The 17705-nt window shown below is 41.6% G+C and overlaps 2 protein-coding genes across 4 annotated transcripts in view; both read right to left on the reverse strand.

The window, feature by feature from the left end:
* The window catches only part of MICU2 (mitochondrial calcium uptake 2), a 114137-nt gene that overhangs the window by 45440 nt on the left and 50992 nt on the right, over positions 1-17705 (reverse strand). For all 3 annotated transcript variants that reach the window (XM_059684211.1, XM_059684212.1, XM_059684210.1), the window contains exons 3-4: positions 4185-4216; positions 4011-4086 (exon numbers count right to left, since the gene is read on the reverse strand). In XM_059684211.1, the coding sequence (XP_059540194.1) occupies positions 4011-4086; positions 4185-4216 (108 nt within the window). The remainder of the gene's footprint in view (positions 1-4010; positions 4087-4184; positions 4217-17705) is intronic.
* Positions 11555-16941, reverse strand: LOC132225865 (meiotic recombination protein REC8 homolog). The gene is given in 4 exon segments (XM_059680850.1): positions 11555-12283; positions 12285-13171; positions 13257-13693; positions 16931-16941. Coding segments are annotated over 4 exon segments (1935 nt in total). The 3' UTR covers positions 11555-11683.

A 17705-nucleotide genomic window follows, 5' to 3' on the forward strand; every position in this document is an offset into this window, starting at 1 on the left:
CGGGCCTGCAAACGGGCATGTGCCCTGACCAGGAATCCAACCGGGGACCTCCTCAACCAAGTCACACCGGCTGGGTTATAGGAGTTCTTTACATATCCTGAATATTAGCCCCCTATATATAATTTGTAAATATTTTCTTCCATCCAGTCGTTTGCCTTTTTACTCTCTTGATAGTGTACCTTTTTTGTTGTTGTTAATCCACAACTGAGGATATTTTTTCCATTGATTTTTAGAGTGGAAAGGAGGTAGGGAGGAAAGGAGGGAGGGAGGGAGGGAGGGGGGAAGAGAGAGAGAGAGAGAGAGAGAGAGACAGACAGACAGACAGACATATCGATTGGTTGCCTCCTGATCGTGCCTGGGGATCAAACCTGCAACCCAGGTAACATGCCCTTGTGTGGAAATTGAACCCACAACCTACCTGTCAGTGTGTGGACTGATGCTTTAACAATGAAGCCACACCAGCCCAAGAGATAGTGTACTTTGATTCACAAAAGTTTTTAATTTTTCTTTGTTCCTTGTGTCTTAAATATCTTATAATCTATAGGTTCTCCCTTGTCTTTTCCCCCCCTTTCAACTAATTTGTTGAAGAAGCGTGGTCCTTTGTCCTGTAAAGTTTATTACAGTTTAGAAAATTTTTATGACTGCATCTTTGTCATTTCATGTTCCTCTATCTTCTACAATTTCTACAAACTGGTAGCTAGTTAGATCCAGAGCTGTGTTTAGATGCAAGTTTGATTTCTAGCAAGAATTCTTAATAGATGGTGTTGTATACATCAGGAGGCTGAAATGCAAATGTTTATAGAAAATGCTGCCCTGACCGGTTTGGCTCAGTGGATAGAGCGTCGGCCTGTGGACTGAAAGGTCCCAGGTTCAATTCTGGTCAAGGGCATGTACCTTCGTTGCGGGCACATCCCCAGTAGGTGTGCAGTAGGTGGCTGATCGATGTTTCTCTCTCATCGATGTTTCTAACTCTCTATTCCTCTCCCTTCCTCTCTGTAAAAAAATCAATAAAATATATTTAAAAAAAAAGAAAATGCTAAATACCATTAAGAGATACTGAGAGTAAGATTAATAGGACTTTAACTGTGAAATCATTTCCTGAGTTTGGATGATCAGAAGTGCAATTCTAAAAATGGTCTTTGAAGGATGGGTGAAAATTTTAATTAAACAGTTGTGATATAAATGGGAAAGCCATACAAGACAGGTCTGAAATGCTTATGTAGAAGAAGCAATGGGAAGTAAAGCTACCATGGTAGCACAGAAATGAGGAATATAGGCTTGAAGTGGGGATGGCAGAGGAGGAAGATCACATTATAATGGCTCCCAATCATGTAATGCAGAAATGCAATGCAGCAATGTGGGGCCAGTTGTTCAGAGCAAGGCAGGTAAAGATTTTGCATCCAGGTACTATAATTCAGTGTTTTGGTTGTAACTTCAGGTATATATTTTAAATGACTTACATTATTACTTTATACCGCTGACTTTTCTGTTTTTATTTTGAAGCAGGTGTATTTCTCTTCAACAAAAAAGCCTATACAGTAAGTCTTCATATATTTTTTCTTTTTATCCTTTTTTTGTTGTTGTTAATCCTCACCAGAGGATATTTTTCCATTGAATTTTAGGGAGAGTGGAAGAGAGAGGGATAGACAGAGAGAAACATTGACTGGTTGCCTCCTAAGGGAGCCCTTACCAGGGCCCAGGCTGGGGAGAAGCCTGCAACCAAGGTATGTGCCCTTGACCGGAATGGAACCCAGGATCCTTTGGTCCACAGGCCAATGCTTTATCCACTGAGCCAAACTGGCTAGGGCCAGATATTTTTTTCTTTAAAATATTCAGTGTTCATATGAAGGCATTCTTAGTTGAAGTATTTCATCCCGTGGCAGCCTCACAAAAAAAAAAAAGTGAATAGTTTTTTTTCTAAATTTCAAAGGAATATGGCAATGTGAAGAAATGGCCAAACTGCTAGACTGCACTGGTGGGCTTGGTGCCAAAAGGAGACCTCATGTTTCTTTTCTCTAGACATAAGTCCATGTCTTTTCCACAGGGGAGCTGTTTGGAAAAGAAAATTCCAGTTTTTCTTTGAAATGCTGATGTAAATAAAAAGCTTGAAGAGTTGAAACAGTGTAGAAATAGCACCCTACCCTCTCAAGATAGATTATAGACAAAGATATTCGTAACAATAGCATTCTAGGCATTTGCCCCCTGAAAACGCTTTTTAAAATTTATGGACACTTCAGAATATTAATAGGAGAAACAATTTAATACATATTTGCCACATCTAATTGCAAAATAAATTCTGTTAAATGGCAATATTTTAAAACTGCATGTGAAGTAGGGAAGTATTTAAAATAATTTATATTTTAAAAATTGTTAAAAAATCCTTAGAGGCAACTAGAAGAGATGATTAAATTTTGTTACTATGCTTCTCTGGAAATATTTAAAAATTGGAATCATTATAAAATATGGATTGCCACTGAATGCAATTTTGAGAATCCTGTTCCCCAAAGAGAAATTACCACATCATAAGAATATATTTATATCTTACACTATGTGATACAATTTATATTCAGTATATCTTTGAGAATGGTATTATATTGAGAATTCTGCTTAGGTTTAAAAAATACATAATAACTGTGACTTATAATTTCCTTTTTTATAATGCATGGTGGATAAAATTATTTTTTTATTTCAAGAATATACTACCTTTTGCTAGTTATAAGATAGTGAAAACTTTTATAGTTCTTTTATATGGATTCTCTTTGCAGCCTTCTCTGGTTACTTTAGATCAGGGGTAGGATATATCTGCAGACAGGCAGTATAAAGCCTGAGGAATAATTTAGTCTGGCCCTGCCAAGGCATTAGGGGTGAGTTAATTAAATGTTTGACCAAATATAACAGGCTAATTTTTAAACTATTTATTTTGTATGGCCTGAGAATGTTATAAATATCCAAATGGCCCTTGGCAGAAAAAAGGTTCCCACCCATGCTTTAGATATTCTGCCCTGCTCCTCCTTTCTAGGCTTTAATAAAAATCACTTGAGGCCCTGGCTGGTTTGGCTTAGTGGATGGAACGTCGGCCTGCGGACTGAGGGGTCCCGGGTTCGGTTCTGGTCAAGGGCATGTGCCTAGGTTGTGGGCTCGGTCCTCAGTGGGGGGTGTGCAGAAGGCAGCTGATCAATGATTCCCTCTCATCACTGATGTTTCTGTTTCTCTCTTCCTCTCCCTTCCTCTCTGAAACCAATAAAAATATATTTTAAAAAATCGCTTGAATAATTTATCTGTGACTGTTCAGAGTATGAAAAAGTTACTTACTTCCTAATGAGTATTTAATTACAATTTACAAACACCTATTAACCTGTATAACATAAGCGTCTGTAGACGCAAGCGGTGGACCTTCCCCACACACCACACGCGTCTATAAAAAAAATGTTTTTCCTAAGTGGCAGCCCTGACCAACTTTAAAATAATTTTTCATGAGAATTTTCAGCTGAAATATTGAAGAACACTCAAACTGTATATTTTTATAATATTCACTGCAAACTGATTTTTTAAATTAAATTCAAAATATCGTGGTGTGTTGGGGATGGTTTCCGTTTTGGACACATGGTAGTTAACTGGTTAAATAACATGGTGTGTGTTATAACATTCTCTTTGAAGGTTCTCTACTGTATATCCTCTAACACATAGCCACAAGCCTCATACCATAATTCCTTAGTAATGCTTTGGCTGATAAAAATATATAAGTAGTGCCTGCTGATGTGGCTCAGTGCTTGAGCGTTGACCCATGAACCAAGAGGTCACAGTTTGATTCTCAGTTTGATTACAGGTCAGGGCACATGAGCAGGTTTTAGGCCGGTCCCCAGGTGGGGGGTATGCAGGAAGCAGCAGATGAATGATTCTCTCATCACTGATATTTCTCTCTCTCTCCCTCTCCCTTCTTCTCTCTGAAATCAATAAAAACATTTTAAAACAAACACATAAGCAGAAAGTCAACAACAAATCAAAATTACCTTTATCTCCAAGGTCTCTAAAAAAGGTTGATCCACAGTGAGTTGTTTGGATTGCTGCCAGTACATCCTCAATATCCTTTGAATATACACATAGTAAAATCTTTTAATTTAACTTATAAAAGTTCATTTCCTATCATAAGAAAGAAAGAACCCCTCCCTACACACACTGCTTACCTTTTTTGTCAGCCTCTTGACTAAAGTTTTACCTATAGCAAAGAAGAAACATTACTTAGTAGCAATATTCCTTGGAAAACTCAACTTCCATTAAGAAAAAAATAATTTAAAAGACAAAACAACTATTTATTAAAAAAATAAGAGTTGACAATTTTAGCTAAAACCTTTAAATGAAAGTTATGAGCCAGAGAATTCTAAGTCTAAATACAAAGACACTGTAGGTTCTTTGTAAGACCTGTTTTCAATTTCACTCACCCCATCTCAAAAACATGAATTATAATCGGCAGATAATATCCTATTATTTTCTGGTGTACATCACAGTGATTTGATACTTACTAGTATATACATTACAAAGTGATCACTACAATAAGTCTAGTTACCATCTGCCACTATACAGTTATTAAAATACTAGAGGCCCGGTGCACGAAATTCGTGCATGGCGGGGGGGGGGTACCCTCAGTCCAGCCTGCACCCTCTCCAATCCGGGACCCCTTGGGGGATGTCCAACTGATGGTTTAGGCTGTCCGACTGATGGTTTAGGATGTCCCTGATCTCAGGGATAGGGCCTGAACTGGCAGTCGGACATCCCTCTCACAATCCTGGACTGCTGGCTCCTAATTGCTCACCTGCCTGCCTGCCTGGTTGCCCCTAACTGTGCCCCCCCCCCCCCCACCGCTGGCCTGATAGCCCCTCACTGCCTCTGCGTGCCAGCCTGGTCACCCCAACTGCCCCCTCCCTGCTGGCCTGGTTGCTCCTAACTGTCCCCCCCCCACCAGCCTGGTCACTCCTCACTGCCCCCCCCGCCAGCCTAATTGCCCCCAACTTCCCCCCCTGCCAGCCTGGTCACCCCCAACTGCACCCCCCCTGCCAACCTGGTCACCCCTAACTGTCCCCCCCCACCAGCCTGGTTGCCCCTCATGCCCCCCATCCCCCCGCCAGCCTGGTGGCCCCACGCAGCCTGCTGTTCAGTTGTTTGGTCATCTCTCACTAATCCCCCTGCTGGCCTGGTTGTAGGCAGCCATCTTGTGAGGGTGTGAGGGTTAATTTGCATATTGTCTTTTTATTATATAGGATTATTGACTATATTCTTTTTTTTATTTGTTAAGCCTCAACTGAGTATATTTTATCCATTGATTTTTAGAGAGAGTGAAAGGGAGGGAGGGGAAGCAAGAAAGAGAAAAAAACATCAATGAGAGAGACCCATTAATTGGTTACCTCCCATACACACCCCAACCAGGGCCAGGATGGAACCAGGGCCGGGATGGAACCTGCAACCCAGGCACATGCCCTTGATCAGGAATCTAACCAAAGACCTTCAGGTTCTTGGGTTGATGCTATAACCACTGAGCCACATCAGCCAGGGCTTAACTATATTCTTTATGCTGTATTTTACATCCCCATTACCTCTTGATCCCATTTCAACTGCCCCTCAACCACTCCCCCCTCTAGAAACCACTAATTTGTTTCCTGTATCTATGAATCTGTTTCTGTTTTGTTTTTTAGATTATTAATATAAGTGAAATCATCTGATATTTATCTTTATCTGCCTGATTTATTTCATTTAGTGTACTACCCTTCAGGTCCATACAATGACATTTAAAATCTTACAAGTATCTTTGACTTAGCTTAGTTATCTGCATCATAAATTCTTATCAAACGTGATTTTGTTCATTTATTACAATCTGCCTCTTTCTGCTTTCACTGATTAAAAAAAATACACCTGCATGTTTTAGAAAGCTACCTTTTTGAACCCTGAAAAGTTCTCTTTAGAGCTCTGCAGTCAAATTAAAAAGGCTAGCAAATAGGACTATCCATTCTAACGTGATGTTACTTTCAATAGTTTTCTATTGGATAACAGAGATTTAAAATTCTGTCAGGTTTTGAGCCATTTTCTCTATGGCTTACATCACTTACCTCTTGCTCACTATAATTCTAAAGCTATGACATTGCTTCTTTTGTGATCAGCCATTATATACAGCTAGAAAAATGCTGGAAAAGGTCTCCTTTCATTTCTTACATAAGTCATGTGCATACACTACAAACTTCCCGTTTTGCTCTCAAAATATCTATGAAGTTCCTTTTGTACACTGAAAAATCAGCCCAGCCGATGTGGCTTAGTGGTTGAGCATCTACCAGGAGGTCACGGTTGGATTCCTGGTCAGGGCACATGCCCAGGTTGCAGACTCAATCCCCAATAGGGGGCATGCAGAAGGCAACTGATCAATGTTGATCTCTCATCATTGATGTTTCTATCTCTCTCCCTTTGTCTCTGAAATCAATAAAAATATATTTTAAAAAAAGAAAAAGAAAAATCACGTGACAAGTTAAAATGAATACTTTCTCTATGTGCCTTTCCTGTAGCTTGAATGCTTAATTGGGACTATAAACCTAGTGGGAATAAATTCTATTTGATGTTAGCAAATTTTCAGTATTTTAATTTTGCATTATAAATGAAAACATTAATTGTGAATATGATTAGTTTTTAGAAACATCTATGACCATGTTTGTAAGCTTAGGTATTACAGTTTGGGATAATTTTTATTCACTGATACACTATTACATGTTATCAATAACAAAGAACTCTAGATTCTAATATTAGGTGCTATCCCATGAGGTCATCACACAAGTAAACATTACAATTTAATTTACAAATCTAAGGGGCCGTGTGAATATGTATGTAGAATATGTAGTAATATGATGCTGATAACAAACCTCAGAAAAGTGTGTATGTAGTAGATGTATTTCCCTATCTTTGCATATTCTATTAGCTTAAGAAACTGACTATGCCCTGGCTGGTGTGCGCAGTGGTTGCAGCATTTGGTCCATGCACAAAGAATCGAGGGTTCAATTCCTGATCAGGGCAGGTACCTAGGTTTCGGGACCCAACCTACACCTCATTTGGGTGGGTGCTGGAGGCAGCAAGTTGATGTGTCTCACACTGATGTATGTCTCTCTCTCCACTCCCTCCCTTTCACTCTCTCTGAAAATCAATGGGAAAAAAAATCCTCATGTGAAGCTTCACAACAAAAAAAACCCCAAAACAAAAGCAAACAAACAAAAAACTGACCATGATTCACATGCTTTATACTGCTTTTCTTAAAGTTATGTCACATATTATGCATTATCATATGCAATTTCATTTTTAGAAAATTTAGGTTAGTCTTATCAGGTTTTTTTTAAAAAAATCTTTATTGTTAAAAGTTTTACGTATGTCCCCTTTTCATCACCATTTCTAGCATGCCCCTAAACCCTGCCCAAGGCCTTCACACTATTGTCTGGGCCCATGGGTTATGCACATATGTATACAAGTTCTTTGGTTGATCTCTTCCCACCCACCCACAGTCCCCTGCCTTCACTCTGAGATTCGACAGTCTGTTCTGTGCTTGTCTCAGGATCTATTTTGTTCATTAGATTCCACATGAGTGAGATCATGTGACACATGTCTTTCTCTGACTGGCTTATTTCACTTAGCATAATATTCTCCAGGTCCCTCCATATTGTCTCAAAGGGTAAGAGATCCTCCTTTTCTACTACTGCAGAGTATTCCATGGTGTAAATGTATCACAGCTTTTTTTATCCACTCATCTACTAATGGGCACTTGGGCTGTTTCCAGATTATAGCTATTGTAAATAGCACTGCTATGAACATAGGGGTGCAAACATTCTTTCTGATTGGTGTTTTGGGTTTCCTAGGATATATTCCTAGAAGTGGGATCACTGGGTCAACCAGCAATTTCATTTTTAATTTCTTTAGGGAACTCCATACTGTTTTCCTTAATGGCTGAACTAGTCTGCATTCCTACCAGCAGTGTACTAGAGTTCCCATTTCTCCACATCCTCATCAGCACTTGTCATTTGTTTATTTGTGGATGGTAGCCATTCTGACAAGTATTAAGTGATATTTCATTGTCATTTTAATTTGTATCTCTCTTATGATGTGACTTTGAGCATTTTTTTTCATGTCTCCTGGCCATCTGTATGTCTACTTCGGAGAAATGTCTATTTAGGTCCTTTGCCCATTTTTTAAAATGGGATTGTTGTCTTCTTTTTGTAAGTTGTATGAGTTCCCCATATATTTTGGAGAATAACCCTTTATCAGATATATCAATGCCAAATATGTTCTCCCATACAGTGGGCTCTCTTTTCATTTTGTTGGTTCCTTTTGCTGAGGAGCCTTTTATTTTGATATATTCTCATTTGCTTATTTTCTTCTTAGTTTCCTTTGCCCTAGCAGATGTATCCATAAACATACTGCCATGAGAGATGCCTGAGATTTTGCTGCCTATGGTTTATTCTAGGATTTTTTATGGTTTCCTGACTTACATTAAAGCTTTTTATCCATTTTGAGTTTATTTGCCGGGGTCCAACCCCAGCAGGTCCAGGGGTCCCCAAAGGTGTGGACGGAGTCGGTGAAGAAGGAATGGTCTCGAGACAGCGTTCAGTTGATCAGCAGCCCAGCCAGGATTTCTAGCCAGGATCTCCAGCCAAGTTCTGGTCTGGATCTCCAGGGAAGTTCTCGTCTGGATCTCCAGTGAGGTTCTGCTTCGGATCTCCAGCCAGGTTCTGTCCAGGTTCTCCAGCCGGGGTCCAATCACCAGGTTCCAGTCAGGCTCTCCTGCCAATCTCCGCAGTCAGGTTCAGTCCAGGATCCCCTGCCATGCTCTCTCGCCAGGCTCCGCCTCCAGGCTCCGAGGCCAGTCCCTGTCCAGGATCCTCCGGCATGCTCTCTCCAGCGAAGTTCTTCTGTCTCTAGAGAACGTTCTGTGTAGGTTCTGTGCCTAGGCTCTGTCTCTCTTGGTCCTGTCTTCCAAGCCTTGTGTTCTAAGTTCTGTCTCTTTCTGTCTTTTTACATCTGTATTTATACCAGTTGATTCAATCCTATCAATCTCTATTACAAAGGTTAGGGCGTTTCTTATCAACATTCCAGGGAGTAAAGATTATGTAGCTTAAGCATGATTGTTTGTAGTGATTAACTACCCGCCTGGCACTTAGTTAAGGAGTTTCATCCCCTCCCTGACTTCAGGGAAAAATTCCTACCTGGGGAAACAACCTTTCTAGGAGAGGCATCCCCTCCCGGACTTCAGGGAAAAATTCCTACCTGGGGAAAAACCTTTCTCAGAGAGGTGACCTTGGTTAAAACACACAGCGCTAAGGGGAGCAAACATATTAAGAACAGTATGCTATATACGCCAGGTCCCTTGAAACAGCAAGGATGGACCGGCTCCCGGCATTTATTCTTGTGCATGATATAAGTTGGTGGTCTAGTTTCATTATTTTTTTTTTTTGCATGTATCTGTCCAATTTTCCCAACACCATTTATTGAATAGAGGGTCTTGGCTCCATTATATGTTCTTGCCTCCTTTCTCAAATATTGAGCATAATGACTTGGGTCAATTTCTGGGTTCTCTGTTCTGTTCCATTGATCTCTACACCTGTTCTCGTGCCAGTACCAGGCTGTTTTAATTATAGTGGCTTTGTAGTGTAACTTGGTATCTGGTATTGTGATCCCTCCAACTTTGTTTTTTCTCAAGATTGCTGCAGCTATTCGGGGTTGTTTTTGGTTCCATATAAACTTTTGGAGTATTTGTTCTAGATCTGTGAAATATGCTGTTGGTATTTTAACAGGAATTGCATTAAATCTATAGATTGCTTTTGGTAGTATGGACATTTTAATGATGTTGATTCTACTAACCCATGAACACAGTATATTTTTCCACTTGTTTATATCTTCTTCTATCTCTTTTCAACGTCCTGCAGTTTTCTGACTACAGGTCTTTTGCCTCCTTGGTTAGGTTTATTCCCAAGTATCTTAACTTTTTTGTTGCAATAGTAAATGGGATTGTTTAGTTTCTCCTTCTGAGAATTCATTATTGGTGTATAAAAATGCCATCAATTTCTGAGTGTTAACTTTGTACCCTGCTACATTGACAAATTCATTTATTAAATCTAGTACTTTTTTGGTGGATAATGACAGTTTTACTTCCTTCTTTTAAATTTGAATGTCTTTTATTTCTTCTTCTTGTCTGATCACTGTGGCTAGGACTTACAGTACTATGTTGAAGAAGAGTGGTGAAAGCAAACATCTCTGTCTTGTTCCTGTTCTTAGGGGAAAATGTTTTAGTTTTTGCCCATTGAGTATGATGTTGGCTATAGGTTTGACATATGTAGCTCTTATTATGTTGAGGTATGATCCGTCTATTCCAACTTTGCTGAATTTTTATCAAAAAACTAGAGGCCCATTGCACAAAGATTCGCCCAATAGGCCTTCCTTCCCCTGGCTGTCGGCACCGGTTTTCCTCTGGCACTCGGGACCCAGGCCTTTGGTCCGGCCACAGCAGCAAGGCTTGGCTTCTCCGCTCCAGCTGCAGTGGAGAAGCCAAACCTCCTCAGTCTTCAGTCATCTTCAGTCTTCGCTCCACACCTGCATGTGCAAATTAACTTCCATATTTGTTGGGTTAATTTGCATACATATCCTGATTGGCTGGTGGGCGTAGCAGAGTGACATCAATTTGCATGTTTCTCTTTTATTAGTGTAAATGGGTGTTGGATTTTGTTGAATGCTTTTTCTGTGTCTATTGATGTGATCATGTGATTTTTATCTTTCAATTTGTTTATGTATCACATTTATTATCTGCTAATATTGTACCAGCCTTGCATTCCCAGAATAAATCCCATTTATCATGGTGTATGATCTTTTTAACGTATTGCTGGATTAGATTTTCTAATATTTTGCTAAGGAGTTTAGTATCTATGTTCATTAGGAATATCTGCTTGTAATTCTCTTTCTTCATAGTGTCTTTACCTGGTTTTAGAATTAGGATAATGCTGTCCTCATAAAAAGACCTTGGAGTGTTCCTCCTCTTGGATATTTTGGAATAGCTTGAGGAGTTTACGTGTTAGTTCCTCTTTGAATGTTTGGTAAAAGTCCCCTGTGAAGCCATCCAGACCTGGGCTTTTGTTTGCTTTGAGTTTTTTGATAACTGCTTCAATTTCATCATTTGTTATTGGCCTATTCAGGTTTTCTGATTCTTCTTGATTCAATTTTGGAAGATAGTATTTTTCTAGGAATTCATCCACATTGTCTAGCTTGTTGGCATATAGTTGTTCACAGTATTTTCTTACAATCCTTTGTATTTCTGTGGTGTCAGTTGTTATTTCCTTGCTTTTGTTTCTGGTTTTATTTATTTGGGTAATTTCTCTTTATTTCTTGATGAGTCTGGCTAAAAGTTCATTAATCTTGTGAATCTTTTCAAAGAACCAGCTCTTAGTTTCTAGATTTTTTTGTATTTATTTATTTTTTAGTCTTTATGTCATTTACTTCTGCTTTAATCTTTTTTTTTTTTTTTTTGTAATAAAGGCAGTTCATTTTCTCCTTAAACAGTAGCTCTGCTCTGAGAGCAGGAAGAACAAAGGTGACTTCCAGAAAGGAGACAGGCAGAGTCTAGTAAGGCAAGACAGGGTTTAACGTAGCTGGTTTCTTGGCAGCTTCTAAATTGGTTCTAACCACATTGGAATCGGGGCCCCGGCTGGATCAGGAGGTGCCCGTAAGGCTTCTCTTGTTCCATGTGACAGATCTGCTGGGCTGCGAGCACCAGGAGCAGGTAGAAGACCTGGGCAGCCATCCTGCAAGGGCTAAGAGGTGACACTAGGCTGCTGAAATCTGGCTTCCTGTTGGCCTGCAGCTCCAGTGCCACTGCCCTGTACACAGCCTCAAGTGAGAGCAGCTCTGCCTCCGAAGGCAGCTCCAAAGGCATCTCCATGGGCACCTCAGGGAGTTCGGGCACCACAGGCAATACAGGGGGCTCTGGCTGCTCCGCCTCAGCCCAGGCCCATCGCTTCTCCGGGGGGATGAGGCTGATGTGAGACTTCTCCTCCTCAGCTGCTTCTATGGAGAGCTCTGAAGACAGCATAAGGGGTCCACTGGGCTCTTGGGCATCCCTCAGGACCTGGATATCACTCAGGGTTTCCGTTTTTCTCCTTTCCTCCTCAGCTGCTGCCTCCCTCTCAGCAGCCTCCTCTCCAGGCTCCAGGGGCATTTGTTTGAGTGCTTTTGGGGGTGGCTGGGCACAGCGGGTCCAGAAAGCCAGCAGTTCTGGGGGGTAGCCAGTCAGAGTAAGTAGGGGTTTGAAACAGCTCTGTGGGGCTTCTGATGATCCTCTCAGGGGGCTGCACCATCGGACACTCCCAGCAATGAGCTCTGGTTTGCAGTTGTTTCTGGAAATTCTCCCTGGAGATCTGAGTCTCCTTGTCCCAGAACAGTAACTGGCGGCGGCGACTACGGCAACGGCGAGCAGGTGGGGAGGCTGGGGGCCTCCTCTCTGGGCTGAGTGGGGCTAGGAGATGCAGCTCCTGCGGGGGCAGGGGCGTCACCTCAGCAAGCAGGGCCTCCGGCTCCCAGACTGCTGGCTTCACCTCCTCTGGGGCCAGGACCTGGCCTGGAAGTGGCTTTGCGGCCTCTTCCAACTGTGCAAGAGCTAGAGGTGAGAGAGGGGGAACTATAGTTTCCACTTCTGGGGCTCAAGGTTCCTCCTTGGACACCTGTTCCTCCAACAAGATAGCTTCATCTTCCTCAGCAATGAGCAGGTCCAAGTCTCGATGGCTAACCTCTGGGAGGTCTCGTTCACCATCGATCTGCAGCATGCGTATGGGCTCTGCTTCCTGGAGGGTGATGGCCTCCGGAGACAGCACAGTGACCAGGGTCCTGTCTGGCTTCCTAGGCTCTATGGGGACTTTGGGAGGGATCTCCTCAGGGGCTCTCTCTGGGGTCACAGCCTCCAAAAGGTGTTGGATCTGAGGTATATCGAAGGGGCTGGGAAGCTTGGGATCCACAGACATCATCCCAAAAAAGGGGTCTGGAGCATCTTCCAGGGTTTCCATCATGGCCAGGCAGTTAGGAAGCAACAGGCTGGGTAGTTCAGTCTCCACCATATCTATTCGGATCTGCAACTGGGCACGGTGCAGGCGCTCCAGGATGTGCTGGATGTCCTCTGTGGGCAGGGAGGGCAAGGTAGGGAGCCAGCCTAGAAGGCCACTCACCTCTGTCCCACTTTGGTGCAGCCTTCCCAGACTTACCTACGAGGTACTGGCATTGCTGTGAGTAGACCCGGATCACCCCAATCTGGAGCTGGGCTGAGAGATAGAGGGAGAAGCTGGGGCGCGGCAGGCCGGGCTGCGAGGGTTGCACTTGTACCAGCACATAACTGAGGATTTCCTCGCAGGTCTTCACCACATTCACCTTCAGGTATTCACGCTTTACCAACTGGCTGCCATGCGCTGCTGCCAACCCTCTCGTCCTCACTGCTCCTCCGTTTGGCTCTTGATCCGGATTCTTTAGGGCACAGTATTTCCCAGCACTGGAGCAGGTCGGGGATGCAGAGCTCCTGGGAAATGGCTGCCTGCGGCAGAGGCGCCAGGCTCTGGGGCCTTTGCTCTCAGCTTGGGCAGCGACAGTCTCAACCGGGTCGCCCTCCCGCCGGCCTCGGTCGCGCCGCAGGAGCTTCTGCTTTAATCTTTATTATTTCCTTCCTTCTACTTACTCTTGGCTTTTCTTTCCTTTTTTTTAAATCCTCACCTGAGGATATATTTCCACTAATTTTAGAGAGAGTGGAAGAGAGAGGCAAAGACAGAGAAACATTGATGTGAGAGAAACACATTGATTGGTTGCCTCCTGCATGCACCCTGACCAGGGCCGGGGCCAGGGAGGAGCCTCCAAATGAGGTACATACCCTTGACTGGAATCAAACCCGGGACCCTTCGGTCCACAGGCAGATGGCTCTATCCACTGAGACAAACTGGTTAGGGCTCTTGGCTTTTCTTGTTGTTCTCTTTCTAATTCTTTAAGTTGTACAGTAACTAGTTTATTATTAATTTTTCTTTTTTTTCTTCTTTTCTTTTCTTTCTCTCTTTCTCTTTCTTTCCCTCCCTCCCTCCCTCCCTCCCGTCTTTCTTTCTTTCTTTCTTCTTCTTTTTTTTTTTGAGGTAGGCCCATAGTGCTATGAACTTCCCTCTTAGGATTGCTTTTGTTTTGTCCCAGAGATTTTGGGTTGTTGTGTGTTCATTTCATTGGTTTCCAGGAAGGTTTTTTATTTATTTCTTGATCTCATTGGAAACCCATTCATTGTTTAGTAACATGATATTTAGTCTCCATGTGTTTGAATGTTTTTAAGTGTTTTTACTGTAGTTGATTTCTAATTTCAGTCCATTGTGAACTGAGAAGATGCTTGATATGATTTCAGTCTTCTGGAACGTGTAGACACTTGTTTTGTATCTTAACATGTGGTCTATCTTTGAAAAGGTCCCATGTGCACTTGAGAAGTATATATATTCTGCAGCTTTGGGATGAAATTTTCTATAAATGTCAATTAAGTCCATCTGATCTAGTGTGTCATTTAGAGTCCTGTTTCCTGGTTAATTTTTTATCTGGAATATCTATCCAGTAAGTCAGCGGGGTGTTAAATTCCCCTACTATGACTGTATTGCAGTTGATCTCTCCCTTAAAGTCCTCTAGAAGTTTTTTTATATATTGAGATGCTCCTCTATTGGACACATATATGTTTACTAGGGTTATATCCTCTTGTTGGATCGATCTCTTTAGTATTATGTAGTGACCTTTGTTTTCTCTTGTGATAAACTTCAATTTGAAGTCTTTTTGTCAGCTATGAGTATTTCTACTGCAGGTTTTTTTCTGTTTCCATTTGCATGGAGTATTTTTTATCATCCATTCACTCCCATCCTGTGTGTCTTTTGTTCTGAGGTAGGTCTCTTTTAGATATTTACTGTCATTTTAATTCTTTATGCCTGTCTTTCTATTTCTTTTTCTCAGTCCCTTTAACATTTCTCACAGTGCTGGTTTGTTGGTGATAAACTCCTTCAGTCTTATTTTTTGCCTGGGAAGCTCGTTAATTCACCATCTATTTTGAATGACAGCCTTGCTAGATATAGTAATCTTGGTTTCAGATCCTTGCTTTTCATTATCTTAAATACTTCAGGTCATTCCCTTCTGGCCTGTAGAGTTTCTGATGAGAAATCAGCTGACAGCTTTATGGGAGCTCCTTTGTAGGTAATAAATTGTTTTTCTCTTGCTGCATTTACGATTCTCTCTTTGTCTTTAATTTTTGGTATTTTAATTATGATGTCTGGGCATGGGCAACTTTGGGTTCTTCTTGCTTGGGACTCTCCGTGCTGCCTGTACTCGTGTGACTTTTTCCTTTACTAGGTTAGGGAAGTTTTCTGCCATTTCTTCAAACATGTTCTCTATTCCTTGCTTACTTTCTTCCCCATCTGGTAATCCTATGATGCAAACATTGTTACGTTTCATGTTGTCCCGCAGCTACTATAAGCTGTCCTGTTTTCAATTTTTTTTTTCTTTTTGGTTCTTTGATTTTTTCTCTCCTGTCTTTTTTTTTTTTAATTTATTTTATTGATTTTTTACAGAGAGGAAGGGAGAGAGATAGTTAGAAACATCGATGAGAGAGAAACATCAATCAGCTGCCTCCTGCACATCTCCTACTGGGGATGTGCCCGCAACCCAGGTACATGCCCTTGACCGGAATCGAACCTGGGACCTTTCAGTCCGCAGGCTGACGCTCTATCCACTGAGCCAAACCGGTTTCGGCCTCCTGTCTTGACTGATCTGATCCTGGGCTTCTCCTAATCTTCTGTGTATTCCTTACACTGTGTTGTTTATTAGTGCTATGTCATTCTTCATAGTTATGTCTTTTTTTCATGCTGTTGAGCATCCTTACCATTATTATTCTGAACTCTATGTCTGATAAATTTATTTCCATTTCATTTGGCCCTTCTGGAGAATTCTTATTCTTTCATTTGGGCCTTGTGGTGTTTTTGTTTGTTTGTTTGTTTGTTTTTTTGTCTCCTCATTTTGGCTGCCTGTTTGGGCTTGTGTCTATATATTAGGTAGATCTGCTACAACTCCCAATCTCTAGTGCAGGACAATATCAGGCACCGTGACTGGTCCTGAGTACCCTGTTTGGAGCTATCAGCAATTCACAGCTTGTGGTTCCCTCTATTAGGGCTTGTTGTCTTTGGAAAGGACCAAGATGTGCAGCAAGGTCTGTTTTTCCTAGCCTCGGCCCCTGAATTAGATCAGGCAAAGACTCAAAGCCTCCAGAGACCTACGTTTGCCTGTAGTCTGATTATTATTATCTTGATTAGCCTCCTGTGGCAAGAGATTTTCCAACAGGGTGGGGCAATTGCTCTCCCCCTTAGCCTGGATGGTTAGGGTCCTGGAGAAAGATGTCCAGTGTAGTATGAGGGAATGTTTCAGCACAGGAAAGTGGGGTTTCTGCTTTCCAAGCTCTAATCCCAGAGTCCCCAACCCTGGCTTCTGCTCACACAGTTCCAGTCCACTCTGCCCTCCCTCTGCCAAAGCCCAAGGTGAATGGCTGCATACGAGATTTTGTGTGTTGGCCCTTTAAGATGGTGCCTGCATTTCCAGATGTTGCTTGCTGGCAGGCAGCCCAGCTTGGGGTTTAGACTCCAGAGTTCTCAGTGGGAACCCACCACAGCCAAGACATCCCTCTGGAACTTCAGCTGCTATCTGTGGGAGCCTGGCCAGCCCTTTTGCACCTTCACACTTCCTATCAATCTCTATGCAGTCTCCACTTTCAATTCTTGGTTATCAGGGTTCTTTACAGCTAGTCTTCAGTTGATTATTCAGGATGGTTTTTCTGTATGTTAGTTCTAATTCTAATTTGTCCCTGGGACATGTCAGTGTAGCTTCCACTTACTCTGCTGTCATTTTGGAATCTCATCAGTTTTTTAAAGAGAGATTGATCCTTGTTCCCAACTGAAGAAGTGTTCTAGGAAGTAGTAACTGACATCTAGAAGGTGACAACTTCAGGTGGCAGTATGCCCTTTAAAGAAATCATTGTAGTTAAAAAAAAAATCCTTCTACTTGAAACTGAGTGAGGAAAAAAGGTGATGTTTGCTTCTCTACAGCTGGAAGTCTTGATGCCAAGCAGCTGAGCCAATACAATTAGAAACTAGGTGAGTGAAATACTACAATAAAGGCAAGAGCTAATTGAATAACATAACACTAGTATCACAGCTAAAAACTAAATTATAAAATCCTATTGAGGCAGACATCTTATCTCTGTCTTACCTTTCTGCAGCTCGGTGCTTAATATTTAAATATCTATTGAAAGAATAATTTAACAAAAATTAGAAAAGATTCTAGAATGTCTTCTTATTCATATCCCTGCCTTTTAGTGGTTAATAAACTATTATCCCATTTTAAAAACAAAACAGGACCAGAGAATTACAAGAGGAATTAGGTTATAATATGTGCACTGCAGCAATTCCTTTCTCACACAGATTTTTCAAAAACAGGAGTTGGACACTATGAGCTCCATTAAAGTGGGGACCTGTGGACTAGTTTCAACACTTCAGAAAGCTTCACAGAACTAAACATTTAAGCATACCATGATCACAGAGGCAGTTTTTTGCTTTTGATTATAACTCAAAATGATAACACTGGTTATTTCATGTTAACTACAAATTCTG

This window comes from Myotis daubentonii, chromosome 2 (genome assembly GCF_963259705.1).
Source record: "Myotis daubentonii chromosome 2, mMyoDau2.1, whole genome shotgun sequence".
Lineage (NCBI taxonomy): Eukaryota > Metazoa > Chordata > Mammalia > Chiroptera > Vespertilionidae > Myotis > Myotis daubentonii.